The sequence below is a fragment of the Seriola aureovittata genome, chromosome 15 (assembly GCF_021018895.1).
Source record: "Seriola aureovittata isolate HTS-2021-v1 ecotype China chromosome 15, ASM2101889v1, whole genome shotgun sequence".
NCBI lineage: Eukaryota > Metazoa > Chordata > Actinopteri > Carangiformes > Carangidae > Seriola > Seriola aureovittata.
The window spans coordinates 21394872-21410391 of record NC_079378.1 but is presented as its reverse complement, the minus strand read 5'-3'; the positions used below and the strand labels follow the sequence as shown (position 1 = coordinate 21410391).

Here is a 15520-nt window from a genome sequence, read left to right as displayed (position 1 = left end):
GAACAATGCCAGCTGTCAGCTGCAAATTGCTCAGGGAGGTATCCGTGGCCCTTGCTCCGGTTTTGCATTGGAACATGCATCCATGTTTATTACTGTACATTTTCACAATCATTTCCCCAGCAGAGCCGCTGACAGCTTCACATTTCTCCAGCTGATCAGAGGGAAGAATTCAGTTCAGCCTGGACCTTATTTATGACAGCGGTTATTAACCACCAAGTGTGGCGGCCAGTAAATCTCTGTCACCATGCTTAATTTGTTGTGGACTTCAGAGGAAGACGGCTGATGTAGTTGTCACGCTGGGTAATACGACCTCCTGCTAAACCCCCGTCTTGTGATATAAAACCATGGAGGCAATTTAACAGGCAGGACATGTGAGGCTCAGGCAAAAGCTTCAGAATGGCAGCTCGGAAAGTTTTCAATTAATAAACCAGTTCAGGGAGGAAGTTCTTTATAAAGCTTAAAATGATATGACTACACACTTTACACCTGTGGTAAGATTTAGAAAGAATCTTTATGAGTTGCTGGTGTCATTTATAGAGGTGACATTTTAAATCCTCATCGGCTTCATTAAAGAAGAGATTCGCCCTCAGACAGTCTTAAACTAATGGATTTAATCAACCTGTTCAGCACATTTTGTAAATCATGGTTGTAATTCACTTTTACCCACTGTGGTATATAAAAGACATGTGAAAATGCTAAACCAGAGAAGACGGTATTCTTACACCACTTGTGCATCACCTGAAGGAGGCGCTAAGATGTTTTGGGCTCAGCTCAAGTGAAGACGCTGTCCTGGCTCTTATAAAGTAGCCATCAATGTTCATCAGCTTCTCTATCTATTGTTTTTTAAATTTTCATCTAAGATATATTCCCGACAATATTCTGTGAGATACAACACCCACTCTCACTCAGCCCTGCTCTGTCATTGCCTACATTTCCCAGAACGCCCTTTGAAAGCTACCGCATAAAGGGCAGAGATCAAGGCCTGTCGCTGTGCAACAAAGCATTTGAACAGGAAATGCTGCCACTTCAACTTAACAAAAGATTTTTCAAAAATGTTTTTTTCTTAGGATTCATCACTATCTACAATTAGTTTTAACAACCTGGAGAGGCTCCTCCACTTCCTGTTCGCACTTCATATCCATCAGCAGCACACTCAAAAATCTGTTTGTTTTTTTACTCTGCACACTGACTGTTCGGAGTGTATTTTATTTTGTCTCTGTTCCACAGAGAACACACTGCAGAATTAGCATGTTGTATGGATTTGACACACACCGGTTCAATTAATAATAAAGCCCCATGTAATACAACGCGTCTCTAGTTCCATTGTATTCTGGTGTTTTGAGGCTTTGGTGGTGGTGAAACTAATTTCTCAGCTTCCTCTTTTGCCGTTTCTTCTGACACAAAAATGACTTGATGTTAAGACTCCTGATCCAGGCGACTTGTAACCTTGTAAAATACTTGTCATAGGTGAAATGGTGTCTTAACCTATTCATTTTCCAATTTCTTCAAGTTTACAGCGGGCTGGAGAAATTATTGGTGGCACCAACCAAATAAGAGAAAAGGTCCAGAAATGCAAGACGTTAAAGGTTTCTGTGTAAATGTAGCTTTAGACCATAAAATGCTTGGGTCCTATAAAGATGTCAGGTTAATCTGGTCGTAACAGAGAGGCAGATTCCAATTTGCACTCGAACAGAAATTTAAGTCTCCACACAGCAGGCTGGTGTTGGCTGCAAGGGCTTGAGATGAAAGTTAAATGAGGAGGATGGATTAGAGAGCGACACAACTCTTTACAACACCGCCACCTGCAGGCGGGACAGCTACACAGTCACAGAGGGTGAGAACTCAATGATCCGAATGACCAACATCAGAAATGGCCGAGACACTGCCGACAATCTTCAGGACGTCTCTCACCGCGATCACGGTGAATCTACGGCGAGGCACTCTGGGTCTCCTGTCGACATTTAAGACCCAACGAACAGCCAGAGAGCAGACACCTGCTCTCCGCGCCTCCGCTTCACCTCCACACCATCATCAGTCACTCATGTCAAACCCGTGGAGGACACTTTGGGGAACAGCCATTTTATTAATCAAATTTGAACTTTGTGTTAGTTTCTCTTTATTCCAGTGTCACCATGGTGAACACTCATGTTAAAAATAAAAAGTGACATTTTTTTTTTCTTGTTAAAATGTATAATCATAATGAAGACAGTTAATCATAGAAACTAATCATAGAAACTGACATAATGACCTCACAGCATTTTGGATCAAACTCTTCTCCCTTCAGGCTAACTCAAAGAAACAGAAAGAACAGAAATGGGCCAGGGCAGACAGGAACAAAAACAGCTTCTTACGTATATCCACATTTTTTTTTTTTTTAGATATTTCCCATAGACATTATAGGTTTGGTTTGAAGGGGGGATTCTGCTGGATTGTCTCACGTTTTTTTTTCCCTGTAGAGAAGAATCACTGCAATGCAGCAACAGTAAATCTACTGAGGACAGTGAGAGCCTTGAAGACTCTACCTAGTGCACTGAGAGTAGGGGGATCTATCTGGACACACTTGAGTTGGGGTGTTGTGAAGTGCAAACCATTAGTTCTCTAAACCCTCCCTGTTCTAGCTAACATCATTTACCACCCTGGCAAACAAGCAGTGGTAAACTACACCTGAATACATAGCTGGAGTGTGTCCGGCCCTGTAAGTATACTCACAACATAGTTATTTTTCATCATTACAGTACAGTATAGAGCAATAGTTTTCATATACTTTTCATATCTTTTTTCATATTGCACCATCAGAGAATGGGACACAGAGAAAGATCAACAGAGACTCCATTTCCTAATTAAAACGAGATATGTGCAAACATGACTAAGGACTTTATTAACCAAATCAATTCTTCCCTGTAATATCCACAAATAAAAGTGATTTCTCTTTTTATATATATATTTATAGTAATAAGAATAATAAATCTTCACATTGGATCATTTCATAGTGTGACAAAATGCTCGACTGGGCTGTCCAGCCACGATCGTAATCCTCATTGTCTTTTAATTGGTCAGTCCCCATGCATCCATAGGAAATAGATTTTTTTTTTCTTCAAAAAAAGTAACAATTGGAGAGCAGCTGAAAAGTTTGGACTGGTGTCAATTGCTTTCATTCCAAGATTTCTCCCAAGTTTCATTCAATGTTTCAGAAGGATATTCCATAGGAAAAAAATGACTCCAAATCGTCATCTTCCACTCCAGAAAAAAAACATGTCCGGGTTCTTATGAAAACATTGTAGTAATGGTGATAATAGATCATTTGGTAATCAATAATTAATGATCATTAATAGCTGACAACTAACAATTAATAATCACTGATTAATTATAAAGAATTAACAAGAATCAAGAATAAATAATGCTCCCTCGTTACTCAATTAGTTTGGCAAAGCTCCGACTGGAGTCATTTCCGATGAGTGAATTTTTTCTCAAGTGAAACAAAAGAAATAAAAAGAAATACAAACAAGAGATAAAAGAAAGTTCTAAAATAAATAAAAGGAGATTAGTAAAAGTGACCCCGCCCTTGGAGGGAGGGGACATATATACAGAACTGCGTGGTGAAAGTCAGTTTACTGCACTTGAGTGTTAAGTCCAGTGTTAGAGTGAGTTTGTAGTCTCGCCCTAGGTGCTCCTGCTGTTATACCAGCGTGTAGGACTTTGCGTAGGGGTTGCTGCTCTGTTTGAGATGTCCTCGCGAGTCCAGCAGGGACTCCTGGGAGGTGCTGAGCTTGGCGGCCTGGGCCAGCTCTGAGCCCTCTCTGTGGGGGAGTGTGGCTGCAGAGCCAGGCTGCCACTGGGCCACTGGGTCCCTGCTGGCCTGAGGGGCCTCTGTGGGCGTTGGGGGCGCCATGCGAGAAGGTCGCTTCAGTGAGCGACTCTTCTGGGGCTCCAGACAGGCCTGACCCATGGCAGCTCTCTCCCCACTAGCTGTCCCCCTGGACGACCCCGAGCAGGACATGCCTCGGTTCAACAGGAAGTCCATGCGCAGGTACGGAGGAAGGTGAACCAGCTCGCCCCCTGCAGGACGACACAGACCATCAGAGTTAGATATGAGAGAACACACATGGACACATGCCTGTCAAACATCACCTCATCACCTTGTCCACAACTTTATTATTATTTATTGTTTATCACTTATTTTTGTCTCTTTGCCATTTCTTGGCTGATGAAAATTCACCTTTGTGAGTTTATCAAAGTAAAACCAATAGAGTTTATTAAGTGTGATCACACAGACACACAGGCTGATATTTGTGCCTTTGCCCTCCATCCCATCACTGCTGATTTCAATACACTCACAATATTAAACTAGAATATTTTTCAAAAAATGATTAAGTAATATCACAGCAGAGCAGGCAATTTATGTTAATCCTATCAAGCCTGATTTTCAACAGTATCACATTTACACACGAGGACTGCCACTTGTTAAATGTAGATTTTGCATATTTGTCACTTTTGTCACTTATCAAAATTCAATTAACATGAATTTCTTCAGCAACCAATGAACGGTATTTACAATAATCTAAATAATGTTTGTTTCAATTGTTTGTTTCTCCTGAAAAGAAGATGTTGGATCTGCCACACTGACAGCAGATATGGTTGAGGTCATTTTCTGGCAGCAGCGTCTCATTTAGAGCTGTTATACACGTAGGCACAAGAAATACATTTACAGTTTCAACAGTGCAGCTACAGTTTCCTTCCCCAGACTCTTACTTACCAATGTTTATAATGAGTTCTCACAAATTTTTTGTTAGTGTTTTGAAATAATAGTTGTCTCATATCTTGGAACGTCCTATTGTTTTTAATTCAGATTGAATTTTTTATTTAATGGCTCCACATTTTCTCTAAAAAAAAACTGAACTGAGACAATCATCAACTTGAATACATTTTTAACACTTCATTTGGATTCAGTGTCAGAGTTAGAGTCACAGTTAATGTTTGGATGTCAACATTAGACACAAAGTTAAGTTTAGTGATTAGTGTTATCAGCATCATAATGAGGCTGCTGGGTTTCAGGCAGACAGAACTGTGGTCTTTGAGCAGCGTGGCCTCACCCGGTCTGTGGGCCTTGGGCACGGCCATGTTCATGACCCGGCTGACGTCCTGAGGCTTGGGCGGGGAAGCAGTGAAGCGGCAGATGCCTGATTCGGACGGTGTGCTGGAGGTCAGGCTGTCGGTGTAGTCGTTGGTGCCCGCCGTCATCTGCTCTGAGGAAGTGTCAGAGATGAAGCATTCGGTGATGGTGAATTTGGCGTGGCGCAGCTGTTCCTCCATCTTGGCGTGCTCGTAAGCTCTGGCAAGCTCCTCGTAGGTAGAGGAGGCGCTTTCTGTTGACACCATGCTGCTCCTCGCTCGGTCTGGACGTGGGCCGGAGTTAGTGGAGGGATTAGTGACAAGAGTTAGCAGCAGAATTGTTAAAGTTGTAAAACAGCTGATACAGGTTTGTTGTTAAAGATGAGGAGCGGTGTCATAACGTTATAAAGAAGCTGCATCCAGATGAGCTGCTCACCTGTGTCCTGAGATGGGCTGACGCTGTAGCTGTCACTCTCCTTGTCAACTGAGCCTGCGACTCTGGGTGTGGGCAGCCTCCAGTCAGTGCTGAGAGTGTGAGAGGAGACAGGGGGGTGTGGCCGGTTCAGGGTCCACTGGCTGGCATAGCGGTTGCGGGCAGCCGGGCCGGCTTTGGCTGTGCGGCGGGCGGTAGGGTCTGAGAGGAAGGAGGAGAACGTGCTGTGATTATGTAAATCGCAGGAAGGAAGGTTCGATAAAGTGGAAGTGGTCATGGTCAGGAAGGTAATGGTAACAGAGCCCCTGCACCCAGTATCAATTCTGCAACCTGCAAAAAAAAACGACTTCTGGACACAAACAGAGATTTTGCCTGAAATAACTACAACTGCAGGTCACAGCAGACATGTTACCATGTGACAAATACAGGAGTAATATAAACAGACATGCTGGGGATAAAAAGTGGAAATAAAACCAGATAAACCCTCATGTCATACTTTCTACAATGTTATCAAACATGACACTATGTTTTTTGAAGGAGGCTGAAGGCTCCATGCAATTAATTATTTTGTGAATGTAAAATTTTGATTCTCTGACTCCGTCGCTCACTACAAAGAAACACTAAACTCAACACAGCAGGAAGTGAAGATGATTTCTCGCCCTGAAGTGGAACATAGACTCAGAGGCAACAGGTGGATGCTGGGGTGAAGGCGGGGCTGATGAAATGCTATAAAAACAGCAGCAGTAGAAAACAGCGGCAGAGCTCTCAGGTGAACTGTGAGGCAACAGGCATGCAGCAGAGGAGCGACAGCTGGAGAACACCTCCATGGTGCACTGGATATGTGTTGCAGTGACAGGAGTCTAACATGTGAGTGTACTGACGGCTCGAGTTGACTTCACTTTGTTCTGTACAATCACCAAAACATGCAGCAGTCACCAGCCGTAGAAAAGCCACGCGAAGGAAAAGTAACAACAGTAAAAACAAAAGTAAAAGCTGCTGGGCAAAGGAGCATGGCTGAGAAAAGAATAGAAAAAAACACAACCACATGTGCATTTTATGTTATGAAGTTAAAAAAAGGAGTCCGTACTGGACTTACTGGTTCCTGGTCTGGCATCGGACACATCGACCAGTGGACCAGTGGCCTGGGACAGGGACTGGTAGTGGACTGTGTGGGTGACTGTGGACGACTTCTGTTTCTGGGTTTCCCCAAAGTCATTATCAGTCAGTAACACAGTGGACCTGTCGTCTGTGGGACAGCAACAAAAACATAACCAGGTTCATTTCCTGTATGAAGTAAAAACTACAAGCTGCTTACTGTATAGCAGGAGTACACAACCAGCAGTGTGCTTACCAACAGTCTCCATGGTGTCTCTCTCCTCTATCAGGAGCTGGGCTCGGGGGATGTCGATGTGCATGCGGAGCGTCTGCTGCTGTTTGTTAATTGGCTCTGCTGGACGTGTGTTTTTACTGAAAAGCACAAAACAAAAACATGTAAGTTATCAGAAATTCTTGCCTCTGTTCGGGTGACAGTATTGCATTGTGACAGTATTGTGTATTGCGTAATAGCAAAGCAGTGAAGTTGTTTTACCTCATGAGCATCTCAGCCAAACTTTTTGCATCTGGAAAACAAAGAAAAACATCATGTGACTTGTTAGATACTGCGTGCGAGAGAACAGAAGCAAACATCTATCTATATGTGAGAAATAAAGTTGCCCTCATCTCACCTCGGAGCCTCTTCAGCCTCTGCTCCCGCCTCCTCCTCCTCAGCACCAGCAGCCCGATGAAGATTACAACGATACCCACCAACACACAGGAAATGGTCACCATCATCTTCAAACCTTCGCCGCCCCCTGAGTTGTCCTCACTCACATTGGGTGCCTTCACCAAAGGTGCGATGGTACCTGTGCAGAGGTCACATGTTATGTATTATGACAGACACTGGTGCTTCTGAATGACAGGTATCATACTGTATAAAAGCTGATTAAGACCATCAGGAGCTTAAAGCTTGAGAGTTCAACATCTGTTCCAAGTAATCATGCACAGCGTTCCACCACAAGCCGCTGTTCATATCAGCTCTTGACCTTTTGCCGAACTGGCAGTAAAACCTGGCTCTCATTCTGCCAAACTGCGCTTAAACAAGAATAAACACATTCTCAGCCTGATTTCTCTCTTCAGCAGCTGTGGGCTGTGATTGAAGGTGGCTGGTCTTCAGAACTGGTGGTGGCAGAGCAACACTGATCTCCCAGGGTACAATATGAGCTGGCAGTGCGAGCATCCTTTATTTCAAAGGAGGATCATGAACTTATTTCACTCTGGTGGTGGCATTCAGTGAGCTTGTGATGCAGGTGTCATAACCAGCAACACACAAACTGGCTGCAGCCACTGGAGTCAGCATGAAATGTGTTTTTTATTAGCCAATTCATCAAGGGAGTCTCAATCTCCTCAAGCCTCAAGCGCTGCCATTAACAGAGGAAGTGATTTATCCTCTTTGCCTAACACTATCACTGTTAGCCAGAGTCAGTATGTTACAGTTACTGAAACTTAGGTCTTTTATCACTGATTGAACTTGTTCAACAGTCAGTGTCAGTGTTCACTTTTCTACTGGCTCTGGAGCAGCTGGTGAATCAAACTTTCCCTGTCAGTTTCAGCAGGATATGACAGATATTTCAGTGACTCTGTTCTCTTAAGAGAAATGAGTATATCGTCGGCCTCATCCCATGCCCTTGTGTTAACTCACTTCCATCGTAGCTGAGTGTTGCAAACTTCACTCTCTTCTCAGCGTAGCCGGCGCTGTTGTAGACCTTCATCTGCAGCTCGTACCAGGTGGCCTCCTGCAGGTCGTACAGGATGTAGCTCTTGGTGAGGGAGGTGCGCTGTGCTGTGGTCCACGTGGGCGAGTCCACAGGCCGATACTCCAGGGTGAACGAGGTGATGGGGCATCCACCGTTATTCCAGCCGTTCAGGTTTATCTTGACCCGAGTGGCGTTGATGCTAGTGAAGAGCTCCTGTTCTTTAGAGTACTGAGGTTCTGTAGAGGGAGGGGGAGGAAAGCCTCAGTGTGTTAGGCCAGTGAGAACAAACCTTTGAGAAAATAAAAAACACCAAATCTTGGACAATATCTCTGTGTAAAATATCACTTACAATAAGCTGGAAATTGTATTAGTAAATCCAAGGACTGACACTGATAAGGGGCTTTTATATTGTATTGTGAACTGGTTAATCTGATAATCAATTATATATCAAACATTTTTATCTAATACTTTTTCTGGAGATACAACTACCAGTATATGATTTATTGTATTGTTTTTACCCATTCAGAGTGACATTATATAATATCTTAAACAATTATTAAACTGCATTTATACTGTGTTTATTACATTATCAGTTGCAACACAAGCCGAGAAAATAATCTGATGGGTATTTGAAGCACAAAATATTACAAACAAATAAATCCTCTGAAAAGTATGATTCACATCTGCACACATCATCCATGTTTCAACATTCAAATTTACATTTCAGACACATGAATACTCCACTTATACAGATTATTGAATAACTGTAATACAGCAATCGACGAAAACTAACCTTTCCCATGAGTCTTTGCTTCAATGATCTCACTGATGCGTCCTGGCCCCACTGCATTCTGGGCAGTGAGGGTGAACTTGTACCAGGTGCCACACTTGAGGTTCTCCAGCCGATAGGAGCGCTCACTGGGACTGATGGCAAAGTTGCCCCACTGCTCACTGTTGTCCTCCGAGTACTGCAGGATATAACCTGGAGGAGGACACAGGTCAGGCGGTGAATGTGGATCGAGACGGGAGGAAAACAGAAAAAGAAACAAAGCACTGAAAAAAATACACTGTGACGAGTGTCTGACCTCTTATAGAGCTGCCTCCGTTGTCTCCTGGGATCCAGGAGAGGGTTATAGAGGTGGTGGTCGTCTTGGTCACTGTGAGACGAGGCTGGTCAGGTGGAACTGCAAGAAAGAAAACAAACAAAGCTCTCAAACGACTTTGATTATGATCAGGACTACTCTCAGGACTAAAACAGTGTGAACTGAATGGTTCATTTGGATCAAGTTGTGTAAATGCATTAACTCCCATCCACCGGTGCCGCATCCTCAACATGTCACCTGTGTGCAGGTGTTTCAGATGGGCACCTGTTATTGAGAACTGGTACAGATGTGCTGTTGGTCCATATGTTGTCTTTCTTACCTTGAACCTGCAGGTTGAGGACGATCTTGTCTGACCCAAAGCTGTTACTGGCCACACAAGTGTAGTTCCCAGAATCCTCTGCTTTCACTGTGCGGATAACAAGGCTGCCATTACCGTGGACACTGCGTCGGCTGTCAATCACAACAGGTGCTGGGGTACCATTGCTGAAACATAGATGAGTTTATATTTAGCTTCATGTTTTCTGTGTTAGTGGTAACTTCGAAAAGACAAAAATAAATAATTTAGTTCATGTTAAAACCACTGTCTGAAACTGTTGTACTCACATCTCTTTGAGCCACTTGATGGTTGGGGATGGATCACCCACTGCTTTACAAGGCAGCACAATATCCCTCATCCAGGGGGTGGTTACTGTTCTGTTGAAGGTCAGAATCCGAGCTGGAGCTACAAAAGTACACACATGCTTCATCAGGCCACACAGGAGATGCCGCAACAAATAAATGTTGTGTTGTTTTTTAAATGATTTCACACTGAGTTTTTTACTTTTGTTGTCCTCTCTAACCTATAACCTCACTGAGTCAGAGATACAGGCTCAGGAGGCAGAGTCTGATGGGGGTTCTCCCTCCATCTGAGCAGTGGAGCAGAGAAGAGAGGACATCCATCACCTAGACCTCAGACAAGATGTGCATGTCCTGCTAGGGGCTGTGGGTCCTGCCTCCAGGCACCAGGGGGGCTATCGGCATATGCAATCAGCTTATCAGCTCTCACCAAGCATGTTAATGCTGACAGGGCCAAACACTAGGTTATTTACATGCAGCTGATGCTCCCCTGCCTGTCTTCTAATGAAGAGATACTGGGAACAAATGGATACTTTTTCGTTGGTGAAAACAGGTGAAGCAGGGTGAAGCAGGGTAATCCTTATCAAGAGATCATGCTAGTTTGAACTCACGCTGTGCATTTATGTCCTGGTAAACCCATAAAAATGCATGATGTAATCTACTGTCAGTGTTACTGACTTCACCTACCCTCAGCCATGGGTTTGACGGTGATGATTTCACTGCCGTTTCCACGGCCTGCAGCGGTGACAGCCACCACCCAGATACTGTACTGCCGGTTCCTGCTCAGGTTGGGGATGCGGTAGAAGAACACGTCTGGGGCCGCCTCAAACTCACTGCTCACCTGGGTGATGGAAAACATTCAAGACTGTGTCATGTGCTACTGCAGATAATTTTCCATCTTCACTTCATTTTAAAGATGGGTCTGGTGATATTCTGTATTTTTCTTATCATCAACAAATCCCACGAAAAGACCAAAACCAACTATAAATGTACCTCACTAACAAGTACTGTCTCTAAGCAAAGCCAGATATATCATATTTATCTGTGCCATAGATCTCTATTGTCCAAAAACTATTAAAAACACATCAATGAGTTATGTGGCATACGGCATGACTCATTTAAAATTATGCAGTCACCTTCATATTAGCATTCATTAGGAGCCATGTCTGGCTACCTGGTGAATCTAAGTCCAACATTCACTCTGTTTTTGGTCTCCTCCAGCTCCTGAGGGAAAATATCTGTCTCTTTAGCTGCTGAATTCTCTGTTGTGTTCACAGGCCTTTGGTGCTGGGCAGTTACAGGGATATTTAAAGCTTTTTAGCTGAGAGGTTTTTTGAATGAAAACGATGCTGTGAGCAGTGAGAGCGAATTAAAACAGTAAAGCTGTGAGCCATAAAACCAAAACAATGAGCTGAAGGACATATAAGGGTCCATAGAGCTCTGGGAAACTGCAGAGTTGGGTAATTATTCTCTGTGGTTTGTAAATACAACAGACTCCTTTCTCATTACATACAGTCTATTGATCCATTTATATTAATATATTATGTTATATTGATTATTGATGCTTTATGTTTTAACAAATGTTTGCTAAAAAAAAAAAAGTCCACCTGTGAAAATACTTTAGTAGCAAATAGCCACAGAGACAAGAGAGACGGACAGAGAGTGAGGAAGTCAGAAACGATTGAGAGACAGACTAACATACTGATGGTTTTGGTCTTTTCATGAGATTTTCTGTTAATCAGAGAAATATAAGGTAATGCGTGTTATGTCCTTTAAATTATGTTAATTAAGTTATATACACTTTATGGCTCAATGATCAGTTGACTCTGATTAGTTCACTTTAAATTCACCCAATTCAAAATGCAGTGAAACTGCAATGATTATAAAATCATCACAGTAGGATTTATTCTAAATTCTTTACACTTTTAATTCACAAACTTAAATTTAAGTTATTCATTTATTTTATTTGAAAAAAATGAACATCTCATTAAATAATTTTTCAGTGTGTTACCGTGGGGTGTGGGTTGGAGCAGAAAACTGTGTATTTCCTGATGATGCCGTTCACTTTGAGAGGAGGAAGCCATGACACAAACACCACTGAGTTGGATGCAGCTGCTGCTTTCACACCTGCCGGAGGACCAGGAACTGAAAGGAAAAGATGATCTAGTTGATATACTTCACACATTAAGACAATACTACTACTCACAGGATTTTTTTATGGTGCTACACTGATTATAAAACAAGACAGCTTATGGACAAATGTCTACAGGACCTTCTGCTTCATGCTAGATTTATATGAGATCATGTTTACCACAGGGATGCATTCATTAGCTTAAATATTCTCAATTTAACAAAAATGAGTGGGACTCTACTTCAGCATGAGTCTGAGGTTATCTGTAGAACAGCTTTAGTGAGACACAAGTTTGCATTACACATCATCTGATAGCTGCCCTTGTGCCTTTTATTAGGAAAAGTGACATCATTTTCGTACCGTCCTCCTTGGTGCGAGTGTAAATCTGTTCACTGCGAACACCATCTCCAGCTCTGGTGAAAGCCAACACCTGGATGCTGTAGTTGGTGTACTTCTCCAGTCCATCCAGCTCCAGAGAGGGCTTTGAGGTCGTAACGTTCCTGATCTCTCCGAGCTCTGATGGACAGCATGGGGGTGGGGGGGAGTAAAATGTGTGAGGAAAAAAGACCTTATCCAATGCTAGTCTCTTATTGTAAATAATCCAGTGATAAGACAAGCTGACACAGGTCCATACATGTGACTCATATATTATATAGTAAATCACATACATAAAGTAGTTGTCAGGCCCTTGGGTGTCATATCAGAGCTTTGGTTATAAATTCATATTCAATCACAAAGTTTAAACAGCCCTGCATCCCAGGTCTGCTGTGGTGGCGGGCCTTGACTGGCAACCTGCTACTTCGGCTGTTAGGGTTTAAATTATTGATGTCACTGCTCTCTGTACATATCCCTTCTTCATACCATTTACTCCTCCCTGCTTTCTCGCCTTTCACTTCTCTCCAGAGATTACGAGACCAGCTGCATCGCTTCTTCTGACTTTTAATGAGCAATTAAAACACCTGGAATACCCATCACACAGACATTTTACTACACGGTAAATGCATTTAACGCATGGTTGTGTGTGTATATGTGTGTGTTTGCTTATTCTCTTGATACCAAGACACAAAAATAATAACACTTCTACATCTGAAAGAATCAGACGATGAATCAATCAACAATAAATTCTGCATCTGCAGCTTCTTTGATAAATCAATATATATAATATTGTATTGTATTCTAATACGTAATATAACCCCGAACTCTTATTGTCTGAGCAGTAACAGTGTTTGCAACCACACTGATTCCAACGTCACTGGTGCAACCTGCAGTTAGAGAGGGCTTGTATCCCCCTCTGCTGGTGAATGAGATTATATTCTCTCATACTGATGAACTGCAGTAGTGTGAGATGGCGTGGTATGGAACAATAAACCATTGAATTGCAAAATGTGCATTGTACATGTGAAGTGTTAGGAATTATATATGTATGTATCTGCATTCGATATAAGCCAAACCATTTACAAATAAAGCATGTAAGTTCAGGTTTGAGCATTCACCCACTGAGCTACAGACTGTTACCATGCAAACTAATCCTGGCTGTCAAGTCCTGAGTGTTCATGCTCTACAGGCAGGCCAACATGATGTGACAGTGCAGGGGTCAAAGGTAATCGTGCTGTCACAACCGATCCTACTGACACAAACACGGCATGTGACAATGGCATGCCATGCTGTCTCACTTCCACAGGACCATGAAGACTTTTGGCCGACAGTAGAGGTTACCTAAATACCCAGAATCCACTGGAAGGAACTATAAGCTACAGTTTACTCATTACCATCAACAGCAGTCCGTATGAGGTTATTACTTTATTACTGAAACACAGTGTGGTGGAGATTTTAGCTCATAGCTTTTTACATTTTGTAGAGATTACTGGACAAATAAATACTGACTCACATGAAGTCAGCAAACTGGCATAAATTTGATGTAAGATAATTTTAAGTATTTATGCTGCAGTTTGACGCACTAGAGCCGCCAAGGTAAGTCACTATCTCTAGTCTGTTCTGTTTGGCAATCTCCAGTGGTTTTTTACATGCACTGGTAGTAAAATAAAGACTGGATGGCTGGTCAATAACCAAGGTACTTTAAGCCCTTTAGGGAAAATAATAAATCATTTAATATTTTCTATCTTTCCATTTTTTCCATCTAGTATTTTTTACGCAGTAGTTTGGCTGTCTTAGCTGGGTCCATTTTGTGTCCACTGTTGCATAATTTATGTTGCTCATTTATTCCATTTTACTGAATTTATGTGATGCTTTAAATTCAATATTTTCTTGATGTTTTCTAGCATTTTGGATCATATACATGGTGTGTATCAGACTGTAGAGTCTGACTGGTCCAGCCTGAAAGGAGACTCTTAATCATGCTGATCACAACCACCTGAGTGATGAATGTGATTTTGCCTGTATACGTTCCTCGTTCTGCTTTGTAATGTTGATGATAGCTGGTGAAGGTCACTTTTATATTGAAATGTTGCTGTGTTGAATTATATTTACTGAAGCCTTTCGTACAGTGTGCAGATCTTTTGTCTGAAATGTGTGTTTAGAAAACCTGCAGTCACAGAGTCTGGTAGTTGTATTCCAAGAACACTTCAGTTCCTGCTGAAAATGTCTTTATTTTTCCTAAATATTTTGATGACAGTTGGAGATTCCTGAGGACTGTGGCTTTTATACCTACTTATGTAAAAGAGTTAATGTTAATGTTTATGTGAACACTAATGCATACACACTGTATTTCTCTATGCCACAGACACAATGACTCTAATGGTTTTGTCTTTGAGTAGTGTCCAGGTGTTAGTGTGTACCTCCATCAGGCAGGTTGGCCCAGTAGATGACCCTGAAGCCCAGCAGGTTGCCGTTCAGAGCGTCTTTGGGAGGGGTCAGCCAGGACAGAGAGATGACCTCTGGAGACGTGGCTGTGGCCTGGACGTTCTCTGGAGGACGACTGGGCACTGAAGGGGACAAACCGGGGACAGAGAGGCTATGAGAACACTGGAGTTTCAGTAGACACTGCAGGGCTGACAACATGTGGCAGCACCCTCTGATCTCCACTAGGTTGTGATATATCCTCACAGATCCCTCCAAAATTAAACCTCGCTGTCTGTTCCTCAGAGCGCAGCATATTCACAGCTGAAGAATACACAGGGGTAAAGAGAAAATTAAATAAATACATCATCGTATGTTTGTTGCAGTGAACACTTTAAATATAATCTTTTTAAAATTAAATTCAGACTTGTTTTGTTATTTTTTTTATTTTTTATTATTTATTCATAATTTTTTTATTTATCATTATTTAAATTTTACTTCAATGTTTTTCTCATTATTGTTTTATACGGACACGGCGACT

General features: G+C 42.3%; 1 protein-coding gene across 3 annotated transcripts in view; it reads right to left on the bottom strand.

Annotated features, from left to right (window-relative positions):
* Positions 1 to 2058: 2058 nt before the first annotated feature.
* dscama (Down syndrome cell adhesion molecule a) overlaps positions 2059 to 15520 on the bottom strand; it is a 91163-nt gene continuing 77701 nt past the window's right edge. Inside the window, exons 18-33 of one of the 3 annotated variants that reach the window (XM_056397293.1) lie at positions 14979 to 15125; positions 12544 to 12699; positions 12064 to 12197; positions 10740 to 10893; positions 10041 to 10158; positions 9757 to 9920; positions 9420 to 9518; positions 9128 to 9316; positions 8280 to 8570; positions 7267 to 7443; positions 7131 to 7161; positions 6894 to 7009; positions 6630 to 6788; positions 5546 to 5743; positions 5091 to 5393; positions 2059 to 4056 (exon numbers count right to left, since the gene is read on the bottom strand). In XM_056397293.1, the coding sequence (XP_056253268.1) occupies positions 3677 to 4056; positions 5091 to 5393; positions 5546 to 5743; positions 6630 to 6788; positions 6894 to 7009; positions 7131 to 7161; positions 7267 to 7443; positions 8280 to 8570; positions 9128 to 9316; positions 9420 to 9518; positions 9757 to 9920; positions 10041 to 10158; positions 10740 to 10893; positions 12064 to 12197; positions 12544 to 12699; positions 14979 to 15125 (2816 nt within the window). In that variant the 3' untranslated portion in view covers positions 2059 to 3676. The remainder of the gene's footprint in view (positions 4057 to 5090; positions 5394 to 5545; positions 5744 to 6629; positions 6789 to 6893; positions 7010 to 7130; positions 7162 to 7266; positions 7444 to 8279; positions 8571 to 9127; positions 9317 to 9419; positions 9519 to 9756; positions 9921 to 10040; positions 10159 to 10739; positions 10894 to 12063; positions 12198 to 12543; positions 12700 to 14978; positions 15126 to 15520) is intronic. The other 2 variants (XM_056397294.1, XM_056397295.1) reach the window with 2 other exon arrangements.